At 38.8% G+C, this 26,356-nt stretch overlaps 1 protein-coding gene across 1 annotated transcript; it reads left to right on the forward strand.

The window, feature by feature from the left end:
- Positions 1–5,722: 5,722 nt before the first annotated feature.
- Positions 5,723–25,180, forward strand: doc2a (double C2-like domains, alpha). Its single transcript, XM_061230799.1, has 11 exons — positions 5,723–6,079; positions 9,435–9,778; positions 11,999–12,078; positions 12,423–12,497; positions 12,587–12,696; positions 16,149–16,275; positions 16,577–16,636; positions 21,552–21,751; positions 22,422–22,503; positions 22,933–23,029; positions 23,141–25,180. Exons 2-11 carry the CDS (start codon positions 9,439–9,441, stop codon positions 23,275–23,277), a joined length of 1,308 nt encoding a protein of 435 aa, XP_061086783.1. The 5' UTR covers positions 5,723–6,079; positions 9,435–9,438; the 3' UTR covers positions 23,278–25,180.
- Positions 25,181–26,356: the final 1,176 nt, after the last annotated feature.

Consider the following 26,356-nt stretch of genomic DNA (forward strand, 5'->3'; position numbering starts at 1 on the left):
CATCAACTCAAATAATTCTGTAATTAATTTATGAATTAATGGACTCTACAGTCAAGCAGTTCCTCTGCCCCTACACTGAGATGCTCGAGGAGGATTCCACGGAATAAAAATATATGTAGCCATTGACTGTGAATAAATAGGAGAAATCTGAGGTTGGCTTTTGCCCAACCACCTCCCCAGAGCTCCCCATGGCACTGCACGCTCATATGGTTGGCACAGTCACTTGCACAGTTGAGCACTGCTGCTCATAATTGAATGTCTCCAATACATTAATGGAGTGCTACAGCAGAATGTCAGTCTTCTGGTGAGTCAGTGGTGATGAACTATATTTAGCAGAGCTGTGTGTAACACTACCTTCTCTCTTTCCTTATTCTCCTTCCTACACCACATGCAGACAGAAAACCATTACAAACACTTCCATTGCTTCTCTCATTGTTGCTCTTGCCCTGGCTCACTCAAAGTGAATATTGGTCAATGGTGGATGTGGCTTTGAAAGTGGCAAAACATAAAATGTGAGTACAATTTACAATTGTTGTGTGTGTTGGATTCAGCACAAAATCTAAATGTGTTTTGATACAGAATTTGTAACTTTACTTCCCCAAAGTGCAGTTTAATGATTAATGTTTTTTAAAATGTATTTTTGTACATTTTCTGGCAGCAATATCAATAGACAAAATTGGTGAAACATATTTCGGCTGGCTGGAATGTATACCTCTTCAGAAATGTAATTATAGGACCCTGAATAATGTGATTTTGTGCCTTTCACAAGATTACTTCTTTTTTTAGGATCTTTATCTACAGCATCCTGAAGACAAATTAAAACAACTTGAGAAGATTTAGGAAAAAGGCATTTCTCTCCTGTAGATTTAAATTCTTTCTCTACTTTGGACTCAACAAAACCTTGCATTTTGGAATGTAGTATACTATTAATCTTTTTAATCAGGTAAAACAGGCACATGTACACTTATGTTTGTGATTATATGAACAACCTTTTTCCTATTTTACTGTTATTGTTTACAGAATGTACAGTATAATATACTGTAATTGATACTGAGTTCCCCTAAGCTATTTATTCTGTGTTGATACATCTTAAAATAGTTTGGAGCTTCCGGTTGGCTCATTCTGCCCATTTCCCACCTGTTGTGCTACCAGGAAATGGCAAGCCAAATATAGAGCAATTCTGACTGACTACAATTTTCTTTGTCAAGCTCAAAAAAGGGGGAGAAAGATGAGTAGTAATTGTAACTCTTAATTCCACATGCATTAATTTAATTCTACTTCTGTACAGATTTTACAGAAAAATGCTGAGAAACCATTCATATATCTTGAATGTTTTTTTCTAGCAGGATCCTGGAGATTATGCAGAAATGATACAAAACACCCAAAGGAGGCACTATACCAAGCAGATTAAATTACTAGCTTTGAATTGACCAATATTATGCACTTTGAAAAGTGATTTTACCAAGAAACTAATCTACCATAATAATCTTCCCACAACATAAAACATGGTATATAACACTACCATGATAAAAGCTGGGACCCCTGCATCACTACTTGTGCCAGTATTTGTAAGATTGGGGGATGGATGGATGGTATAACATGAGCAACCTTGACTATACAGTAGAGCACTACAACAGCATTTCTCATTTGATTCCCCTTTTCACACCCCCCCCCCCCCCCCCCCCATCTCTACAGTCATGTTACCAATGGCTGTGGAAGCTCCCCTGTTGCCTAGCAACAAGCCACAAGGATTCCAAAAGAGAACATATACAGATTTAATATTTAACACTTTTTATTGTTGTGTGAATGTGCATGTGTGTGCTTCAGTATCAATTGCTATAGCAATCTTTGGTCCACAAGTTCAGCCAGTGGGTATGGTCTATTTTGACCTCTATAGGACACCCCAGTGATAAGAATGATAAAATGTATATGGCTTTCTTATCTTCACCCAGTCACATTGGAAAAGCAATACATTCAGCTGGGAGAGCATGAAAATGCACATTGTAAGTCATAATCAGACTTAATTAATTGAATTTACTGCAGTTCAGGTTCAATTTCCTGCACATAATAATTTATCTTGCAGTATCACAATGATCCAACTGTTGTGCACTATGATGCCTCCTGTCCTCTCTGTAACTCTGCTGTTCTTGGATTTTTTTGTTCTTTCTTTCACTCCTACACTATGTCCCATTAACCTTGGCATAGGGTGTGTTTAAGAGTTATATACAGTCTCCTCCAAAAGTATTGGAGCAGCAAGGCCAATTCTTTTTTTTGCAATACACTGAATACATTTGGGGTTGAGATAAGAAGATGAACACGAGGCAAGAGTGAATAATTTCAGCTTTTATTTCCTGGTATTTATACTTAGATGTGTTAAACTATTTAGAAAATAGCACACAATTTCTATGTGAGCAAAAGTATTGGAACATATTGGAACTCCTATTATGTTCGGATTATATGACCGGTTTTACTTTTGGGGTCAAATCAAGCCCAACAGTTGAAATAAACACAAAAATATTGTAATAAATATGTTTTGACATTTAGTGTGTTGCCTTATTATTGTCTCCCAAATTACTAGCTTTTTATTTTTTTTTAAATATAAAAAATTTGTGAGAAACATCTAATTTTAGAGCCTAAGGAAAAGTAAGTGAAGGTTTGGGAAACCTGTGTGGGAAAGTGCCACCAGAATCACAAATCTGCGAAAAAAGTTTTTAAATGGTTGTATATTTTCTTACATTTTATACAGTTACAGAGGGTCGAAATAACACTGCACAACACATTTGTATGCCAAGTTGGTACAGGACGTTGCATAGCATTATGTTTATTGTATGTTTACTATTTGATCTCACCAAAATAGAAAATGACAAAAATCATACAGTATCAATATAAAAAAGGGTTAACCAGTTTTGAAGAGATGTCAAACACTACATGGGATCAAATTGACATCATCAAACTGTTGTATTCTTCTTTTGTGTTGCTTTTCCAGGCTTTTTTTTCAGTTGTCCCTTCAACCTCCTCTTCAGGAGGTGAAATGCATGCTCACCTGACCATGTGCATTCCTTCATGGCCACAATGTACCCATCATCGAATGGCTACATCCAGCATCACAATGCACCATGTCACAAAGCAAAAGTCATCTCAAACTGGTTTCATGAACATGAACATTGTGTTCCTAATAAAATGGTTGCCTCTACCACAAGGCTGAGACTTGACTGGAGGTGGACTTTCTAGCAAAACAATGATCTAAACCTCAAAATCCACACAGAAATGGTTCAGTGACAACAAAATCTATGTTCTGCAACAGCTATCTCAGGCGCTGAACCTCAATCCAATTAAAAACCTGTGGGCTGAACTGAAGAGAGCAGTTGATAGGCACAAATACAAGACTGTGAAGGATCTTGCAAGGATTCTGGAGCCCACTGTAAATATGTGCAGTCTGTAAGTATTTGGCTGGTGACTAGGAAGGCCACTGAATAACATTAAATTAATTGTCATGTTCATGAAACCAGTTTGAGATTACTTTTGCTTCGTGACATTGTGCATTATCATGCTGGAAGTAGCCATTAGAAAATGTGTACATTGTGGCCATTAAGGGATGCACATGGTCAGCAACAATACTGAAATAGGCTGTGGCATTCAAGGGATGATTGATTGGTATTAACGGGCCCAAAGTTAATGAGATTCATCAGACCTGGCTACGCTTATCCAGTCTTCAACAGCCCAGTTTTGGTTAGCCTGTTCCACTGCAGCCTCAGCTTTCTATTCTTGGCTGACAGAAGTGAAACCCGACGTGGTCTTCTGCTGTTGTAGCCCATCCGCCTCAAGGTTTGACGTGCTGTGCATTTCTGCTCACCACAATTGTACCAACTAGTACAGCAGTGCGAGAGCTTCAGGGTGACCAAAACGTGGAAACATGTGGACCGGAGAAAGCAAAGCAGTGCTTCTCCAAATAATAAAGCGAGTCGACCGACACAACGTGATCCCACTGATGTTGGACAGTTTTTAAGTGCATGCACAATGGCACAAATATACATCAAAAAGGCATAAACTCTTGTTTGCTCACTAGTTTGCTTGCAAACATTAGAATAACGTTAGAGTTTACGTTTCATAGCAACCACGTAATACTACTTACAAGCATACGGAACTACTTTCTTGTAAATTAGTCTTGTAATGAAACTGTTTTAATTGTATTGTGTCTATAATATCTATATTATTTGGTAACCCTTTTATGAAAGCAATAACATACATCAGGACGTGATATATACACTTTTTATCACAGCTATGGGGGTTATGACCCTCTGCTGCACGTCGGGCGAACAACGGCCCTTAGCTTTGATGGAATTACAATATATCACTGCCTGTCGTGAGTTATTGCTTAATTATCTCATTATGGACAAAGTGTTTCCACCGTGACAAGAAAGTTGATGAGAAAAGACGCAACGCTATTGTAATCAATTTGGTGTCTGTCTGTGTCACTGTCACTGTCACTGTCACTCTAAACGGTGTGACTCCCACCCTGTATAAAGTGATGTGTCAGTGAGAAGTAGCCCTGTAATCAGTAACTGCCCTGTCAATATTATAGCCTGTCAGAGGGTGGTCGTTCAGTGTATCAGTCAGGAAACAAGCACAGTGGTCAATCATTTATTGTGCGGGTCTGTGTGCATTAATCAATAAAATTACTCAGTTTTTCAGATTTACTGTGCTAGACATGATTACTTTTGCGCAAACTGCTCAGAAAATGTTATTAATGAACAACACATGTAGATAGATAGAGAGCAAGAGGGAGGATGGGGGAGAGGGGAGGGGTAGTGAGAACGAGATCAAAAACAAATAAATACCCCCAGAAACAGTATATGCGCATGTGCACATGAGAGAGAGAAAGAGAGAGGGGGGGGGGGGATAGAGAGAGGGAAAGAGAGAGATGTAGAGAAAGAACAGTAATAAAATCCCTTTTGGCACAGGAAGACAGAGCTTGTGCGTGGGAGGGACTGGGAGAGATGAACAAAACATGAGAATGGGCTGTAGAAATGTTAAGGAGGGGGACTGCAAGTTAAAATTGTATTCTGTGGAATATCCACGCTCTGTGATTGTAAGATACACACACTTATTTTAAACTCTTGACAGACAGCCACTTCAAGGGGGGGTTGTAAGGGTCAAAGAGATAAGGGAGAAAGAACGATAATATTGAGAGGGAGAGAATTATTTCCCTCCATGAAAGAAAAGGACAAGAGGAAGGGTGTGTTTGGTATTGTCTATTATTGACAGAGGTGTCATTAGAATAATTATACAGAGAAAGAGGGAGAGGGGAATGCTGCCACATAGTATGCTACACTACATTAACACTGCACTCATGCTTAAACAGAGTGAGAGAGATAAAGCGAAAGACAGACAATAAATTAGATATAAAAATTGAGGGAATAGGAGAAATAGAACATCTAGAGAAAGCTAGCTGTTAAGGGGGAGAGGGATCTTAATTCAACACATGCACTATAACTGAACATTGTGATCTATTAACACTGACAAAGAGTCTTAATGCAAACAGACCAAAATGATATTACAGAAATGGGAAATGCTGCATTGGTAAAGAGGGTGAGTGAGAGAGAGAAAGAAAGAGAGAGAGAGAGAGAGAGAGGGGTAGGGAGGGATACAGAAAGAGGGAGGGAGGGATAGAGAGAGAGAGAGAGAGAGAGAGAGAGAGAGAGAGAGAGGGTGCGGGTGAGAAAGACAGAGGAACGCTACAGCAGTCACATACATACAACAGACTCTCAAGGAAAAATCTCCTCACTCTCTCTCTATATTTTCCATCTCTGGGTCAATGCATCTTCTACACTTCTAATCATCTGTCTCCCATCATTCCTTCCTTCTTCCCTTCTTTTCTCCTTTTCAATTTTCAACTTAGTATTGATACAATTGATCTTTTTAATGAATACTTAATACAGCCCCCCCTTCATTCTCCCCTCTCTCTCCCTTCCTTTCTGCCTCTCCTTCTCCCTCTCTTTTTCACCACCTGTTAGTGCAGACCCCTTGCTCTGGGATTCATTTGCTTATGAGGGAGTTGTACACTCACGCTATCACAAAGGTAAGAAGGAAAATCTTTCTAGACATTATATTATGAATCACTTCTGCATTTTCATTGCCCTATCTTTGTCCTGTCATTCTTAATTTAGATACCTCTACATACTCTTACCTTTTTTCCCCATTGATAATGGCTTCTCTCATTGTCTATCTATCCCTCATTCCTCCCTCCTCTCTTTCCGTCTCTGTCTTTCTCTCTCACTCTGTCTCTCATGTTCAGCATCCATAGTGTCCGGTCCATGCATGCTGAATTAACATCTACATTTATAATGTCAGTGTGAGTTTGTCCTGCCAATCTATGTATAGACTAAATAATACTCCCACTACCTTGCTCTGTAAACCGAATGCACTGGTGCAAATATCAGCCTTGTTTTCTCACTGAAAGAAATGTCATGAGTGCGAAAATGTATGAAGCCATACAGTAAACACAATGGCACACACTTACAAACACTTATCCGTGTGTGTGTGTGTGTGTGTGTGTGTGTGTATGAGCACACATGCATGCAAGCACGCACGCACGCAGGCACACACACACACACATACACACACAAACAAAAACATACAAATACAAAAGCCCCAACTAATTTATTGCCACAGATAGATAATTGGAGTTACAATGAATATTTAATCAAACGGTAATTTATTATTGATATAGTTTGTTTCAGGCTATGCTAGTGTATGATTGTATCATGAAGTCAAACAGTGAGTGACAGAACACAATGGTGAAAGAGGGACAGAAGTACTGAAAAGCAAGAAATGAAGAAAAAGATGGAAAGAACGATGGAAAACTAAGGACAGGGAAAGCAACAGAGCATCAGACAAAATGTAATTCAGACTGAAAGAATTAGCTGGACAGAGGGGAGAGTGTGAGTTAGCCAAGTGGATAAATCTTACACAATTTTTAATGTAATCTTGTCTGTTGCAACATTCCATCGCATGCTCAAGCTAGAATTCAAAAATCACATCGAGTATCAAGTATTCCAAAATTTGGACTTATATTTCAGCACCAACTGCTTAACCATCAGGCTGAGAAAATCAAACAATGGCTTCAATGACTTGTTTCTGACTAACAATTGATTAATGATTATAATGGCAAATATTTACAATTACTAATGGTGACAACAATAATTTTCTATGTTTTGAAATGACTATTGTTGGAGCTGACCACATTTTTTCTTTATTCCACCCATGCTGTTTGTCTACTGTATACACTCAGTGAGCACTTTATTAGGTATTTATTAGACTTTATTTTTTTTATTTTTTACTTTTACTGCTGTATCCACTTAGTTGTGTGTTTAGACTGCATACCACTTGTAATGTGTGGTTATTTGCGTTACTGTCACCTTCCTGTCAGCTTTGGCCAGTCTGGCCATTCTTCTCTGATGTCTCTAATTAACAGGGCATTTCTGCCTACAGAACTGCTGCTCACTGGATTTTTTTTTTCTTTGCAAATTCTAGGGACTAGTGTGCATGGAAATCCCAGGAGATCAGCAGTTTCTGAGATACTCAAACCACCCTGTCTGCCACCAACAATCATTCCACGGTCAAAGTCACTTAGATTACATTTTTCCCCATTCTGATGGTTGATGTGAACATTATCTGAAGCTCCTGGCTTGTATCTACATGATTGTATGCATTGCACTGCTGCCACAGAATTGGCTGATTAGATAATCGCATGAATAAGTAGGTGTAATAAAGTAAAATGTTCCTAATAAAGTGCTTGGTGAGTGTATGTACTGTATGTATGCAGTCAGCAATACATCTATTTTGAGCTCTCAAGGCTGTAGGTCTGACAACCAATTAAATGCTTTTGGCGTTATGCATGAGTTGCAATATTAGAACACTTTTTTTCTTAGTTACCAGAATCAGTTGAATATGAGTTGAAATGAAAAGTCCCTTTTCATTTATTCCCCTGCAGTCATTTAAAATGAATGTTCTTAAAGAATACCTTCCAGTTTCCTAGATATTACAAAATGACACAATTTATTTGTGCTAGAACTAAGCCGAGTTTTCGTGGGGCCATCTTGAACAAAATGCCAAATTACATTTGAGTTTTCAAATTAGAAACAACAAGCATGAACATTAACATTAAATTCGTATTAACTAGAATTACATTTCAGTACATACTGGAACAGATATCAAGAAGGGAAAATGATGATCCCAGGCCAGATCAGCAGAAACATTGCTGATACAACAGATGATGAAATTAGTGGTAAATTCAGTTGGGTTTCATAATGTGTTGTAAAGTTCATAATGTGTTTATTAAAATCAGAACCATCTGTGATGTTTCTGCAAAGGCATATATATCACAAGAATCATCTTTTCCCATTTGAGAAGCATAGCCATATGAAGGGTTTTCTTGGGGGCAATCTGGTGGTTTGTCTTACTAAAGCCCTGTTTCACAGTGTAGTCACACATGGTATGGAACAGTGCCAATGTCGATTGGCTACAGTGTTGGTGGTGGAAGGATGGTTGGATTGTGTAGCAGTGGCTGGCAGCCCAGATACTAGGGGACGCATGTGCACTGTATGAGTTCTCCTGGACTGTTGCAGTGAAAGGATGAACCAACAAATAATTTATTATTTGTCCTAATGTAAAACTAGGTTGAGTGTAAAATGATGTTTTAGTTTGAAAATAGCTATTGGCGCATTTGAAATGCAATACGATTGGAGCCGTACTATTTAAACTTATTTTACGCTTCAATTCCAGGATTTTCTCAGATCACAAAGGTATATACTACTGCAAAATTCAAATAATGGATGACCTTGATGACATAAATGTTGCATAGTCATATTGAAACAGAAATATGATATGGTAATTTTCTCATTTTGCAAGAATGGTCACTTGTCTTTTATATTATTTTTATTTTCTAGTTTAATACATTTTTTTGTCTATGATCTCTTGATGGATTACTTTGGAAATTACAATGGAAACAAAACATGATTCCTTTTTTTTCAATATATCCCAAATATTCCTTCGTCAATGATTATATCTGAAACATCTGTTTGTTACGTGATTAAAGATTTTTATGTATAGATTAAAGATACAGTGTGCGAAAGTTCAATCTCTTTTTGGATTTTCTCCTAGCACCTGTTACCTACAGGTGTGCAAGCCTTATTTCCTTTATAAAAAGGTTTGATTTTTAAAAATGAATGTCATACAATGTTGATTGCTATGAGTTAACATCTTCATCCATGACACTTCTTGCTTTCATTGTTGTAATTTACTCTGAACCAGAAACAACATCCATCAACTCTGTTCAGGACCCTGTCTGTATAGTACTCCTCTATCAGTCCTTCAATAATAGAAAGCAATTTCCTACTTATCATCATAAACTTAATGCTCTCTCTCATCGCCAGCTCTATGACGGTGCGCAAGGGAAAGAAACTGACCATCTCCATCCAGGAACACATGGCCATCGATGTCTGTCCTGGCCCCATCCGGCCAATCAGACAGATCTCTGCATACTTTCCACGCCTCTCTCCCACCTCCTCAATCTCTGAGCCCCTCTCCCCTAATCCAGCTGGCTTTCCATCAGCCCTCAGCCCAGGGGGTGGGGCCTCGATGGCAAGTACTGGTGGCCTGTTGTCTCCTGTGTTGCCAGGAGCAACAGGGGGAGGGGGTGGTGGAGGTGGCACGCTGTCTTTGATGAGCAGTGTGGACACGTCCATTGAGGTTGACAGCTGTGACAGTGATGACAGTAGTGAGTCTTGCCATTTATTATTGTTTAATTCTGGAAGTGTTCCAACCACAAAGTTGAAAGTGTTTTCAAAGTTCATATTTTGTTATAAGCTGAGATTTTTGAATCATCAAGTTAAAAGCAGGTTTGTGGCAATTTTCTATTGATATTCAAAATATTAGAAAGGAAGTTATGTCTCAAAACCCCAATGACTATATTATTCTGCCAGAAAAGAATGGTATAAAGTAATTACACATTATTTCCTGCTTGTTCATTACCAATGAACACTGAAATTGCTTCAGCAAATACTTTGAATTCAGCACATTATGTGAAAACTGTGGGTATAGAGGTTTTATCCGCATATAAAATTTAAACCCAAATTATTACTTCAACTAGAAGGAAAGCTGCACATGAATGAAAGTGGCTGGCATACAGTGGGGTGTAAAAGTTTGGGCACCCCTGGTCTGTCACAGTGAATCTGTACGTGAAAAAGCAAACAGAACTCTAAACGTAAACATGAGATCTTTCTGCAAATTCTTAAGCAAGATGGCTTTTTATTTTCATTTTTTGCTGTTTATAAATCATATAAGAAAGGAAAAGGGCCCTGTGCCAAGTTTCAAGTTTTGGAACCCTTTTGAATTATTCTTTGTTACTTTTTAAGAAGATGATTACCAAGGCCCAGACCCAGGTGATTTACTCGTTCGGGCTTCAATGAGTCAGGTGAGCATAATGCTTTGGGGCTGTGTGGCAGCTTGGGGCACAGGAAATATTGTGCGAGTGGAAGGAAGTGGATGGAAGAATCTATTCCACCAAATATCACGAAATTCCAGACATTGAAGTTGAAGAGAGGTTGGGCAATCCAGCAAGACAATGATCCAAAGCATACCTCGAAATCAACTATTAAGTCCCTCCAGGAAAGATGGATGAATGTTTTGGAATGGTCACCACGGTCCCCAGACATGAATATTATTGAAAATCCGTGGAGAGATCTCAAACATGCCGTACATGAGGCTGAAATATATTTCTGAGCTAAGGGTGTTCTGCCAGGAAGAAGGGGGAAAAATTCCAAAAGCAAGAATTGAAAGACTCTTAGCTGGCCACAGGAAGCATTTACAAGCTGATATAGTTGCCCAAGGAGGAGTTACAAAGTACTAACTGACTTTTGCATAGGGCCTTTTTCCTTTTTTTATCATTTTGAAACTGTAAATTTTTTTAAGAAAGAGTAATTTTGCTTTAAAATGTGAAGAAATGTGTCATGTTTAACTTTGTACCATTTAGAAGTCAGGTTCACTTCTGTTCACTTAGATATTAATTGTAAAAAGGCTATTTGACCAGGGATGCCCAAATTCTTGCACACAATGTAAGCAAAATTTACATGCATTCTCCAGAGAAAATTATGTAAAAAATATTATATATTATAATAAATGGTGTTTCATTCTACTCCTACTGTCACCATGGGATTCCTGTGCCAGAAACCCATAAGAATGAATGGACTAAACTGTTTTGGTACAGTAATCATATTTGGCAATTATAGATATAAAAAAAATACTATCTTGCATATTTTATGAATTATTCAAGATTCAATGTGATTAAAAAGGATGATTAATTCCTGGTTTGTAAGAAAACAACAACTTCTTACAAAATATAAATTCTTCATACTTTTAAGTTATTGCTCACCTTGAATATTTAATATAACTTATAAATGATCATATGAAATATTCAAGATTTTATTTTAATAGCCAAAACATCCCGGATAGCAGATGATTCCAGTTATGGAAATTACACTTGTGTTATGTATAAGTGCATATCATACGCGAGGCATGGTCACATCAAGGTTCGGTTGTGGCAGCGTTTTGGCAGCTAGATTCGGATATGTAGAAATCTTGAAACATTTGACATTGTCAAATCATTGCCAGAGGAGTTGAAAGGCCATTCATTTTGGAGTTAATCAGAAATAGCTCAATTTCTGGTTTGAGGTAGCAGCCAGATAAGAGGCATTTAGCCTTTGTGTTCTGAACAGGACACATCGGAGAGTTCATCACAGAAAATAGCTATTATATTCCCTATAACGGGTATACTGTACAAGATTTCTCTCCATATACGTAAAACCTTCATCAATGTTCATTTTTCAAGTTGTGGCAAAGCGGTTTTCTGAAAATGGGCTGTGTGGGTCAGGCCTTTTTCGGCAATGCCCCCAAACACAGAAAAAAAAAACAGATTGAGTTTCATTCCGTTGTGTTTCAGCATCTCTTGGTACTCTGGAGTTTGATCTGCTGTATGAGAGAGCCACCAGTTCCCTGCACTGCACTGTGATAAAAGCAAAGGTACCTGTCTCAACCTCTGTCCACACTCTTATTGTCTCATTATCTAATACCAGTCCTTGTCCTGTAGTGGGTGAAAGTCCAGCTTTCAATGCACCCATTATTTCTACAGATTACTTGTTTTCTGCTCTGTGTGTCTTTCCAAACCACACCATGCAAGTGGATCTGAACTGTTAACAGCTGTACTGTGACTTCCATATGCTTCCTGTATTTTTGCTTGTTTCAGTACCTACCTGAAAGCAGTACAAGTTATCATATCATGCACACACTCAGTGCAGAACACTGTGTATACTGGCATGAGCAGGTTAAAGATTTCATCTCCCTTTCATTTTCTATGTCCTGCTCAGGGCCTGAAGCCAATGGATTTCAATGGTTTAGCAGATCCCTATGTCAAGTTGCACCTGCTTCCTGGAGCCTGCAAGGTGAATTTCCCTGTTATTATTAGAAACAGTGGGTTATCACTGGTGGCAGGGTCAAAATTGTTACTGTGCTACTCTGTTCACTCTTCCAGGCAAATAAACTGAAGACCAAGATTGTGCGCAACACTCTAAATCCAGTGTGGAATGAGACTCTGACTTACTATGGCATCACTGAGGAGGACATGTACAGAAAAACACTGAGGTATCTGGCATCTGGCCCTGCTTGTGGGTTCATGTCATCCTCAACTTCTATTTTTGCTGATTCTCTCTCTCTCTCTCTCTCTCTCTCTCTCTCACACACACACACACACGCCTTCTCTATCTCTGCCTCTCTTTCTCCCATCTGGAGTGACAGATTGAGGTCAGAGTAACTTCCAGGGGTATTTAATTTTACTAAGCCCCCAAGAGGTAAAATATCATCATACATTGGATGGGGACAAAATTGTTAAAATGTGTGTGAAAGGAGAATAGAATAGAATAGAATATGTGTTTAGGTCCTCAGGGGGAAAAACAAGCCAACAACACATTCTGTGAACAGATATATGCACACATCCACACTCACTGAACACTTTATTAGGTACACATGCGATTAACTGATCAGCCAATTGTGTGGCAACAGTGCAATGCATACAGTCATGTAGATACAGGTCAAGAGCTTCAGTTAATGTTCACATCAACCATCGGACTTGGGAAAAAATGTGATCTAAGTGACTTTGACCGTGGAGTGATGGTTAGTGCCAGAAGGGTGGTTAGAATATCTCTGATCCGCTGATCTCCTGGGATTTTAACGCACAACAGTCTCTAGAGTTTGCAGAGAATGGTGCGAAAAACAAAAAACATCCAGTGAGCAACGGTTCGGCAGGCAGAAACGCCTTGTTAGTGAGAGAGGTCAGTGGAGAAGTGGCAGACTGGTCGAAGCTGACAGGAAGATGACAGTAACGCAAATAAACACATATGACAACAGTATGCAGAAGAGAATCTCTGAACATACAATGCATCAAACCTATAAGTAGATGGGCAATAGCAGCATAAGACTTAATAAGTCACTGAGTGTTAATGAGTCTATGTACTGTATATGAGTCTCGGATTTGAATTAGTGTATCTATGAATGAGGTTAGAATATGTATTTACATATGTATTGGTTTCTTTTTCCGTATATTTCTGTCTATCCATTTAATATCTGAATTATCTTGAATCACAATATCCTGAGACACACTGGATACTTGAATGAAATTGTAGTACCAATATACAGTCCCCTCCAAAAGTTTTGGAACTGCCAATTCCTTTGTTCTGGCAAAAAACTGATAAATAACAAGAATTTCAGGTTTTATGTCCTGGTATTTACACCTAGATGTGTTAAACTACTTAGAACGTAGCACCTTACATGTCAGACCAGAGGTGAACAAAAGTATTGGAACTGAGCGTATTTAAGTAAATGAAAATAAATAACATTTAATATTTGGTAACATATGCGTTGCTTGCAATAATTGCATCAAGCCTGCAATCACCGAACTGTTGCATTGTTCTTTTATAACTCTGTACTTCATTGCAAATTGTAATCTTGTCTTCCGATTCTTACCACTGATGAGTGGTTTGCATCTTCTTGTATAGCCTATTGCTGCTCTCTAAGTCTTTGAATGGTTGATTGAGATGCTTTCACCCCTGCCCTGTGGTGATTGTTTGTGATGTCACTTACTGATGTTTGGCAGTTTTTCTTCACATCGCTCGCAATGTTTCTGTCATCAACTGCTGATGTTTTCCTTGGTCGTCCTGTTCGATGTCTGTTGCTCAGTACATCAGCAAGGTTTCTTTGTTTTTCAGGACATTTCAAGTTGTTGTATACGCTATCCCCAATGCTTGTGCAATGGCTGTGAGTGATTTACCCTCTTTTCTAAGCTTTAAATTGACTTGCTTTTCTCCCAAAGACAGCTCTCGGGACTTCATGTTTATCTTTTCTAACACAAATGCAGTCTTCACAGGCAAAACCCAAGGCTAAAACCAAGAATAGACATCCATCCATCCATCCATTATCTGAACCCGCTTATCCTGATCAGGGTCGCAGGGGGGCTGGAGCCTATCCCAGAATACATTGGGCGAAAGGCAGGAATACACCCTGGACAGGTCGCCAGTCTATCTCAGGGCACACACACCATTCACTCACACACTCATACCTATGGGCAATTTAGACTCTCCAATCAGCCTAACATGCATGTCTTTGGACTGTGGGAGGAAACCGGAGTACCCGGAGGAAACCCACGCAGACACGGGGAGAACATGCAAACTCCGCACAGAGAGGCCCCGGCCGACGGGGATTCGAACCCAGGACCTCCTTGCTGTGAGGCGGCAGTGCTACCCACTGCACCATCCGTGCCGCCAGAATAGACATTCAGAACTATTTATTGTTCAATCAATCAATCTAACAGGATATATCTGGGCAACAAGAAACACCTGTGAGTCACATGTTCCAATACTTTTGCTCACCTAAAAATGGGGTGGTCTGATACAAAGGGTGATATGTTGTTCAACAAATCTAGATAAAAATACCAGGAAATAAAAGCTGAAATTTGGATCTGTCATCTCATGTACATCTTTTGACCTCACACTGAATTATCTTCAGTGTATGGCAAAAACAAAGGAATTTACCTTTCTGTTCCAATACTTTTGGAGGGGTCTGTACTTAAATGTCGTCATATGAGAATGATAATGCATGCAACAAGAATCATTTTAAGAAGGGTCTCCTTCCATCCAACGTTCCACTTACTCATCATACTTGTATGTGCTGTTGGATTGCCCTCAAAAGGAGAAGAGTAGTGCTATAAAGTGTGTTAACAGGACTACATGAGGTAAATTACCCCTGATGCTAAAATTACTATTGATTGGTTTCCCAGGGCAACAACATCAATCCTCAGCACTTTTACAATTTTAAGTTCCAGGCTTGGATGTAGCAGCTGACAGGAGGTAATTTGGCCATTTAGCTCCTTGGTCACAGACTCACATGGGAGTCACAGAGTGCTGTTTTCTTACAACCCAAGCTGCTTCTCTGGCTGCAAAGGCTGTACCCCGCCTGGACCTTTTATTTCTCCTTTCTTTTTGCAGCTGTGGCTTAACCGTCTTCAGCACATGCAAGGGTTTTATATTTTTTTTTTGGCCAATTATGGAATAGCTTAACTCTAATTATCACAGTTATTAATGGGACCTCCTATGTGACACAAGATAAAATAAATAATTTACTATGTTAACATGAACATATTATTAATTCATATTAATTAATGTTTCATACAATAGTAGTCTGTAATAGCATAATTAACTCCAATAATACCCTGGAGCTCTTTCCCTCTGCTTTGTACATCACTGCTAACATCAGGCTCAGTACTGCTCAGTGCAGCTAGTCAGTGGTACAGTGTTGTATTAACCTAGCATTCTGCATTTCCCCTCTGTCAATCACTGTAGCATCTAATCCGTCAATGTTAATAAGACTTTAATCCCTCACCTCTATCCACCTGACATGTACATTGCTACAACACTATTGGTAATGCCAATGTCATATTAAATTCCGGAAGGTTAAAGAGGCAGAGACAGCCTGCATTTAGTATTCAGTTGTGTCGCCGTGTATGGTGTACTGAACTTCCTGCTCCTCCTCCTTCCATCTCGCAGGGTGTCAGTCTGCGATGAGGACAAGCTGACCCACAACGAGTTTATAGGGGAGTCACGGGTGGCACTGCGTCGTGTGAAGCCAGACCAGACCAAACACTACAACATTTGCCTTGAGCACCCACCTCCGGTAAAAGAGAGGGACTGTGCATTGACATTCCTTTGTTCAGCCATAACAATTACAAACTGGAAAGGTGTGGCTGTCAAGCAAACACACCATAGCCTTATTGTATGCTTACATTATTACTACCTACACATTCCTCATGCTTGTCATTGTAGGTTGTAGATAGAGCTCTTCAATGCCTCCAATAAGAATCTTGATCCCAGTACTCTTCGGTTTAGCCTATGGGGATGTCTGCCAAGTAGCGAGATAAATGAACAAAGGAACTCACTTGCCCCCACTCTCTTGTCCTTCCTTCTCTCTTCCTCAGCTGCCCTCCCCCTCCGCTATGAGTGCAGCACTCAGAGGGATCTCTTGCTACCTGAAAGAGGTAACAGTCTCATCCCCTTCTCACAAAACCTGCCTGTTTGTCTACGCTTTGGGTCTTTCCCATTCATGTCTGTGTGCCTGCATCTTTACGCCTCTCTACACACCTGTTCCTGTTTTTATTTTTGGCTCGCTGCCTGTTTGTCTGTGTGTCTTTCTGCATCTGATCTGATCCCATGGGGTCTGTATATGTATTTATGTACTAAAAACAAGTCTGAGAAATATCTTCATGCTTAAATTTAAATATTTGGACACAATTAAATTTACTGAAGGTAAGAATGCATCAGATTCCAATATTTTTACAAATTAATTACCGGGGGGGGGGGGGGGCGCGGGACGGATACCCAGCACCCGGTGGGGAGAGGGGGTTCATGTAAGCTGTTAGCAAAATAGCGATTAGCAAATTCACCATGCATACCGCGTAGTCCATGCAAGACTGATGGACAATTTATTTACAAGCAACAACACTGTAGTGACTTCTAAGAGAATGACAACTTTATGGGAAAAGCAACTTGTTGGCCAAAACAATGCGTATGTTACAAATGACAGATTTCCCGACTCGATCACTGGGCTAGGAGTTTGCAATTCATTGCTTCAGACGAAAACTACACAAAGTTTAACCATACTAGAGGCTAGCTAGCTAGCTAATAATCATGCATCGCTATTGGAGGTGACATTGGCTCAGGAGGTGAGAGCAGTGGTCTGGCAGTCGGAGGGTTGCCAGTTCAATCCTGGGTTTGATCCTGGGTGTGTCGAAGTGTCCGTGAGCAAGACACCTAACCCCCAATTGCTCCTGACTTGCTGGTTGGTTCCTTGCATGGCAGCCATTTGCCGTTGGTGTGTGAATGGGTGAATGAGAAGTATAAATTGTACAGCGCTTTGGACAAAGACACAATACAAATGCAGACTATTTATCATTTTACAAAAATATTTACTTGTAAACACCTTGAATTTAGCTTTCTTAAAACACTCAAAAGCTACAGGGGCGCTGGGCAGTCAATATGCTCAAATCTCGGTTAAAGGTACTTCATTACTTCAAAGGTACAATTGGTAAGATTTTTGTGTTAAAAAATTGTTACAAGACCATTGTAAATCTCTTCATATCATTGAAAAAGGCTCACTGACATGTTGACTCACCCTCTGCCTGTGTTTATAGTCCTTAAATTCGGGTTTCAAAGTGTACATTTGTCGGCCCGTCAAATGTATCAAAATATTGTCCAGCTGTAAAGCAATTAAAGCTCATTGGTTGAAAAATGGTTCCAACTGCCACAGCCAGTGGCATTGTGGGGGCTGATTCTGATTGTTCGTCTCACTGCCTAAATTGCACTCCAGACAAGCAATCACTGAAACTCTGTGTACTATTGCTTATTATCCCAGTGAAGACTACATATCTAGTTATAAAACAATACCAGTTTGTTATCGGTAGCAACAAGCAAATTAGCTATAGTTAGCTTGAAGAATTTACAAATATCCACTTACGATAAAATATAGGCAATATGAACAGTGATTGCACAAGCGTTGTGCTTCAGGTGGATATTTCTACATTCGGGAAGCTAACTAGTAATCGCTCATTTGCTTGTTATAGCGAACTGGTATTGTTTTCTAACTAGATAAGCAATAGTATACAGAGTTTCAGTAATCGCTTTTCTGGAGTGCAATTTGGTCAGCTTCACGTTCCTTTTGTCTCTACGTGTTAAATCATCCGTAAACCTTTATTTCTCTCAAACTGTAAGTTGCAGTTGCATCGTTTGTGGTAGACTATCATATCATATATAGCCAGCTAGTTACCTAGCCAAATAACTTGCTTGCTCAGAATATAGTTGGTTAGCTAAAGTTAGATAAATAGTGTCACACCAATGTCAAGATCTCATAAAGTCACCTGTTCGGCGAACATTTTCTTACTAGAGCACTACGAAAAGACGGCAGGCTCTGTTGCGTTTATCACTCTCAGCTTTCCAAAACAGTGCACGAGAACACTGAACTGTATAATAACGCGTTATATTCATAGACTGTGGGAAGCATAAACAGTGTTGTGGTTTGAGATGTCTGTTGCAATTTCTCTCTTGGCCATTAGGAGTCCAAAATGATCTATTGTACCTTTAACCTAGTGTTTGCTATGTGTGGATCATACAAAAGTTACAATACAACCTTTTTCTTATCCCCATTAAGCAATTTTCAAGATCAAAAAGATTTACTGAACACATCAGTTTTATAACTTGAAAATGATCGAATGCTTTTACTTTTATTAACATCGAATATGGATTGCATGGCGACAACTTTTAAGTGTATCTTTTTTTCATACTTCTGAACAGTATTTAAGTATAAAACGTCACAAAAATTTCTTGTCAATTTCTAAGACAAGTAGTGTGTAGTGTTTCTAAGGCATTTTCCCTTCGCTGTAGCATCGATGCTGTCTTCTAAAACGAGCCCAACTTCACCGTGAAAACTGGCAAACAGTTAGCTATAGGCTTTATTATTCTGCATCATCACAAAAAAGTTTCTTAGCAATCATTGCAAATTATCAGAAAAGAAGACAATATTGCTTTCAAAGAGACTATCAAAGATAATGTTACTTTATGAATAGTGTTTGCCATGTCTAACCTACATTCTCTGCACATGTTTGACATGGTCGGAAGCTAATCAATATTTTTTTTAAGTGAGCAATGACGAATTGATAGTATATAATAGACATCTCTGTAAATTCTTTGTTTTCTTGCGCATTGTTCACGATTTGTTGTGAAAGTCGAGAAGCAAATGTTGCCTTTAATGTTTCTGTGCTTTGGTGAAGGGCAGGGCGCCGTGCATCTGGCCTAGTTTCAATGTAGGGGCCAAACATTGCAGGGGACAGATAAGGCTTTCTTAAATATGGGGGGCACATCCTCCGTGTAAATGACGCCTACGTTAATTGCACAATACTGAATGGCTGTGTGAAGTAGTGGTTGCTAGCAGTATTTTTTTGTACATATATGTTGACATTAAAATTGTCAATTGTTCTCATCATTCTTGCTGTCATTGTCATCATTGTCTATTTTTCTGATGTTTTACTTGCAGAAACAAAGATCCAGTCAGATTCACAAATAATAAAAAAATGAAGACTCTCTCTTAAAGTGCACACAATTGCGCCACCAGAAAATTGTTACACTGTGCATTTTGTGTCAAATATATTTTGTCTACAATAAATTTCATCTATGTTATCTACAATATTTCAGTGCCAAAATTACATTTTTATGTGAATGGGAACAATCCCTGTTAACCAATCCACATGCAATAAACATGAAATCTGTCATTCAGTGCAGTGTCTATTTAAATGCAATGCAATGTGTCAACAAGCATGGAAGCTGTAGCTGCAAAATGAATATTCCATGAACAAGTTAGACATGAAATCAGTAGGTTTTTCATACAAGGGTATCCCTCGTTGGATTAGCAAGAGTCAGAAATTATTCTTCATTGCAGTGACACGAGTATTGCTTGATGATAAAGATGACACTGAACCAGACAGAAGGTCCAGGGGTCAGAAAGTAAAAGTCCAGCCTTGTGTTTCTTCCACACGTGAACTCAGCCAGCTAGATTCCATTAATTAGTTCCACCGTCTGGCTGAAGAATTGTACAAATTAGCAAATCCAGTCAATTGGAACAACATACGAGGGAGGATTTATACTTCCTGGACATTGATTTTCCACCTTGGCACTGAACCTGGCCCCTCTAACTTGTTTTCTCCTATAATTTAAGCAGGCTATTTCATTGAGACAAATATTCCAACAACTCCACACACGTTACCTTAATAAAAAATAATTTATTCAGAATTGTTCGATTCTATGAATTAGATCCAGGAAATACTGAAGAGGTCCATTTGCGGCTCATTCAACTGATCTTCAGTCATTACTTGCTGCACTATCATGTGCCATATTAAGATGAATCCCATCTAAAATGCATTTTCAATGGTGCTACTGATTCAGAACTTGCTTGACCTTCAAAAATAAGTGTGGGCAAAACCAGGTTTTCAGTTTATGTGTGGCTGGAGACAGCAGCACACATTTTTGAGTTAGAAAAATTATGCTCAGACGGCTGAGACAAGGTGCACGCTCAAATGTAAATTAATGCAGCAAAGAACATGAAATTTGGTACTAGAAATATTTGGACATGGTTCTGCAGTTACCGGATTTGCATTAATTCTACTGAATCAGTGTTGAGAGGTGTAGATAGCATTTTTGCAGCTGTTCCAGAATAAGAATAAAAATATGAACTGTGTTTGGTATTTTGTTCTTAGTGGATCCTTAGTCTGTGAGCTCATACAGATCATAAAGGATAGAGAGAGAGAGAGAGAGAGAGAGAGAGAGAGGGTTAATCAGTATTTGGTCACTGAATGTACAGCATCAATACTAATGAGGCTCTGATGTTGGCCACAGAATAAAGAACGGATGGATGGAGTGAGGGCCTGAGGATGCAGAGAAGAAAAGCAGAGCAGGAAGCAGGATTGAAATATTGATTTTGTTGTATGGAGTGTTAGCGATTGACTGTAGATAAGGAATGAGAGATAGCGACAGAAAGAAAGCAAAGCAATGAAGAAAACTAGAGTGATAGATAGATGTAATTATTGTATACACACACAGACACACAATGAGATTGCCTCTGGACACCCAGGCTGACTCACTGTGTACACACAATTGACACTATGCCTCTCAGTTCTGTTTTAGTGACAACATTAATTTTCAATAACATACTGCATTACACTACACTTGTCTGTATCAGTAGCAGTGATTTACCAATGTATTTATGCAGTGTTATCATTCATTTTCATTTCCTTTATTTAAATGTAAATGAATTTAGAAAGCACTGCTGGATCATTAGCCTGGAGTATGAAGGCCACTAAAAAGTCACCCTCCCCTCCCCCTCCCCCCATCCTTCTGTTTCCATCACAGTGGGAGAGTGAACAGCAAAGGAGTCTGGAGGAGAGGGGGCGCCTCCTTCTCTCCCTACAGGTCCTCTCCGCGTCCAGCGAGGGAGACGATGAAGGACAGCCCACAGAGGGGAAGCGCAGTGGGCTGTGTGTGGGGGTCCGCCGCTGTGCCCACCTGGCTGCCATGGACGTCAATGGCTTTTCTGACCCCTATGTCAAAACGTGAGGAGGGAGTGGGATGCATGAGGGAAATACACAAGTGACAAAAAACCACAGATGACACATCAGAGAGGCATGCGGAGGGAAGCTTGGTTAGAATGCCTTGTGCGAGAATGACTGACAACCACATGGATATGTGAAGTAAGGGTGTGGAGATTTGGGGTAAGTGTATAGGAAGAAGGAAATTGAGACAAAGATGGAGATTAATAATGGGAGGAAGGCTGGTAAGGGTATACAGTCACAAAGATGCAGAGGGATTCAAAGGCAATCTGTAATTGATTTGGATATAGAGTGTGAGGGGCAGGGACTGAGGAACAGACAAAAGAGCTGGACATTTGTAAGACATAAGTCCAAGCTACATCTCTTTCTGTTTCTCTCTCGCTTTCCCCCTCTCCCTCCTCAGTTCTCAAAATAAATATCCCTAACAAGCCATTTCCCTCAGGCTCCAAAATGAAAATGGTACACAAACAGACAAATCCCACACCCCCACAGCACCAAAACACACACATATATCTCTCACTCTCAGCTCTTCTCTGTTTCACGGTACTCTTGATCAAAGTCAAGCCTCTCACTTTGCTGTTTGTGTGTGCTCAGAATGATATGTGCTTGTGTGTGTGTACTCGCTTCCTCTTCCTGCTGTATAATAAGATTATTATTTTTCTTTCCGTTTCAGGTACCTTAAGCCAGACCTGCACAAGAAATCCAAACATAAAACCGCCGTAATAAAAAAGACTCTGAACCCAGAATTTAATGAGGTACTCCATTGTGCCACTGTGCCTATTATTAACAAGCACGATGTTTGCACTTTGCTAATTATACATTTATCTATGAACAAGTATGGATAATTAACCACTCTACTGTGTTTTAGTTAAGTGAACTGTTTTCACAGTTCTATGTAAATATACAGCTCAGGTTGTATTTCAATTGTATTTCAGACATTTAAAAAAATAAAGAATATAAACATATATAATAACAAACGTGTAATTGTATTTTATCTATCTATCTTTTTTCTTTATTTCCCTGTTTTCTTACCGTGCACCACTGCCTATACAACATTAATATACATGAACTGTGAAACAGTCATCACAGACTTAAGTGTTTGCTTACACAGTATGTCTGCAATCTCCCTCAAGCTTTTTGTTCCTTATTTTCTCTTCCATCTCATCTCTCCCTTCCCACAACAGGAGTTCTTTTATGAAATTTCTTTCTCAGAGCTGTCCAGTAAGACGCTGGAAGTCACTGTTTGGGACTATGACCTAGGGAAGTCCAATGACTTTATTGGTGAGTTTCTCAGTTTGATTTCTGTTTCTGTTCAGGGCATGGTACTGCTACAGCTGCTATCATAATAGCCATAAAGAATTGTATGGTAACTAATGTATGTATCCATGACAGGTGGGGTGTCTTTGGGCTGTCACTCACAAGGAGATGCTCTCCGCCATTGGGTGGACTGTTTGAAGAACAAAGGCAAGAAGGTGGAGAGATGGCACACACTGACCAATGAGCTACCGGGATCAATTTACCATGACTAACATGGCCAAAGGCACTGTATGACTTTCATAGGCAGGACAGCTGATGAGCATGAAACAAAATACATTTTGGACTGGTAGGGCAATCTGTACAGGGATTCATTTTATGTCATCATAGTAGAGTGCAATCTTTGTATTGTGCATCCTACCCCATAACCATTCAATCCTATTGCTTATGGGTTTTTCTTTATTCAACTTCTTGCATCTCGCAACTCCCCTCACTATCTAGTCATTTATCTTTCTCTCACATGCAATAATATATGATTGAACAATGCTTCCAAAATAATACTAAGTGGTCTTAAAATTACATACAGTCCCTTCCAAAAGTATTGGGACAGCAAGGCCCAATTCTTTTGTTTTTGCTATACACTGAATACATTTGGGGTTGAGATAAAAAATAAATAAATAATGAACACGAGACAAGAGAATTTAATTTCAGTTTTTATTTCCTGGTATTTGCACCTAGATGTGTTAAAATACTTAGAACGTAGTACCTTTGGTATCAGACCACCCAATTTTTAGCTGAGCAAAAGTATTGGAACAGAGTATTTAAGTAATGAAAGTAAATAACACCTAATATTTGGTAGCATATCCCTTGCGACTCATTGGAATTACCTTCTGTTGCATTCTTCTTTTGTGATGCTATTCCACACTTTGACTTCAGCCTCTTGCATGCTCAATTGGGTTAATTGGGTGGTCTGATACAAAAGGTAATATGTTCTAAGTTGTTTAACAAATCTATTAAAAAAGGAAGCAGGAAATAAAAGCTGAAATTCAGATCTGTCACCTCATGTATATCATTTGACCCCAAACTGTATAGTGTATAGCAAAAACAAAGGAATTGACCTTGCTGTTCCAATACTTTTGGAGGGGACTGTATATCATTATTAATACAGATTACCATCAACAGCTGCCCATATTTGGTAATCTGTTTATTAATAATAACAATTATAAAAAATGTGTTCTTCCATGTTGAGTGTTTCTGTGTGAAATCTTGAAAAATAAATTTGCATGTTAAAATATTATAACTGTTTTTATGTCTCCCGATTCCCTGCTCCCTGCTGATGTACACATTCTCTTTGGATCAGGTTGTGAGCACACCCCCACAATGTGTTTTGCACATTGTTAGCCGTGTACACACCACTATGTGTTTTGATAGCCTCTGTATTCCTGTCATGTCAGATAAACTTCTTAGGACTCGTCAAAAGAAAATGAAGTGACATCTGTGACAGTTTATCCAGGCTTGCATACAATGGTTTTGAGAAGTCTCCGCTAATTTGTTATTCAATTTTCTAAATAGTCATGACATGTATTATGTTTTATGCACAAGACATTGTGGGAAGTAATTCAAACCTATTTTGCCGTGATTACCTCCCCTGTTATCCTCTTCTCTCCGTTTTTCAGTTCTGATTGCTTGCACTATTGTTCCCCGTATTGGTGTAAATATGACATATTAATAGATTTCTGATTTATACGTTTCGTTATGTAATATTCTATTATTTCTTAATGCTAGCATTTTTATATAGGTAGCAAAATATTAATCTTCACAGAATATTGTCATTTATTTATTATTTATTCAGGTATTGATTTTCTTATTGATAACAGACATTTTAATGTGAACTGCAGTTCTTATGCTGTGCCTGTACAGAGAGAGGGGTGCTTTTTTCAGTGTCAGTGGAGTATGTTGTTCTTCAGTGATGTTACTGTATTGTGTCTCTCAATCTGGCTGTGTCACTGCCCCGACTAAACAGCATGTCTGATTGTATGAGTGTGAATTTATAATGTTGAATAAGTGTTCCTATTGCTATGGTTTGTTCTGTTCCTGCAGGGGTGCAAGGAAAAGGATCATGTTTATATTTATATCAGGTATTTATGTACATTATCAAATACATTTGGAATGCAATAACCTTGCTATAAATTCTGTGTGTGATTACTCTGACCACTATGGCAGCAATATAAAACAGGAATGACTTTAAACCATGATCTTCCCCTTTAAACCAAAGGAAACAGGAACATGAATAATAATGATTGGGTAAACAAAAATATCCTGAATTTTAAATAATATTATTCTAACTCCATGGCAGGACTACAGACACTATTATTATATCTGGTACAATTATCAACATGAATAGTTGTTATGTAAGAGGAAAGAAAATGGTAGAACCATGTTGTTCTGAGCCATCAGTTCAATGATGATGATGATCATTATTATTGTTATTATTAGATATAAGTCATTTAGATGTATTTGTCCTGGGCATATGGCTGATACACATAACAATACAAAAGTACAAAACAATAACAACAAGCTACAGTAGTCATTTATCATAATGCAACCACAGGACTAAAAGTAGCACAATCATTAAATATTAAAAACCTGTCACTCCACGTCATCCTCCCTACAATGGACTCCCACAGAGAGACTCCCTTTGTAAATGGGAGTTTGTGAATGAGGGTCAAAAGGCGTACCCGAGGCAACTCTCTTGGACCATGGACCTTAAATCTAAGATATACAGTGCAGTGCTTAAGCACGTGGACAGCGACACAATTCTTGTTAGTTTTTTTCCAGCACGTTGGATTTGAACTGATGCAATGAATATGAGGTTATGAGGTTATGTGCATTTCGCCAGCTTAAATTTGAGGGTAATTACATCCATATTGGGTCATACATGTATACAAATTACAGCCATTTCCATACACAATTGTCCAAGGATTTATTTTTATATACAATAAAGTACAGATAAAAATACAATAAAATACAGTACAGAGAAAAAACAATTTTATTGTCTCAATATTTATATTGACTATTAACTTCAATCTGCAAGAAAATACAAGGGGTGGTGCTTTACTATTCATCTGTAAAATAAACTACAACAAACAGCTGTGAACAATGAATAATTATTCATCGGTTTGATATCGGCATAGTTTTAGGCTACGCACACTGACCAGTGGGAAGTGAGGTTAGTTGTATTGGATGTTTAATGATGATGTGAACATGAACAATATGAAAGCGAAAAAGGGATGGAAATGCAAAATGGTCTCAGTTTGAAAATGAATATTTTGGCTATATCCAACCTCATACAAT

The sequence above is a fragment of the Conger conger genome, chromosome 2 (assembly GCF_963514075.1).
Source record: "Conger conger chromosome 2, fConCon1.1, whole genome shotgun sequence".
Classification (NCBI taxonomy): domain Eukaryota; kingdom Metazoa; phylum Chordata; class Actinopteri; order Anguilliformes; family Congridae; genus Conger; species Conger conger.

Coding starts and splice junctions, on each gene's coding strand:
- doc2a (XM_061230799.1), top strand. CDS start 9,439: ATGACGGTGCGCAAGGGAAAGAAACTGACCATCTCCATCCAGGAACAC. Junction 12,498..12,586: donor TGCTTCCTGGAGCCTGCAAG/GTGAATTTCCCT, acceptor TCACTCTTCCAG/GCAAATAAACTGAAGACCAA. Junction 22,504..22,932: donor TGAACCCAGAATTTAATGAG/GTACTCCATTGT, acceptor TTCCCACAACAG/GAGTTCTTTTATGAAATTTC.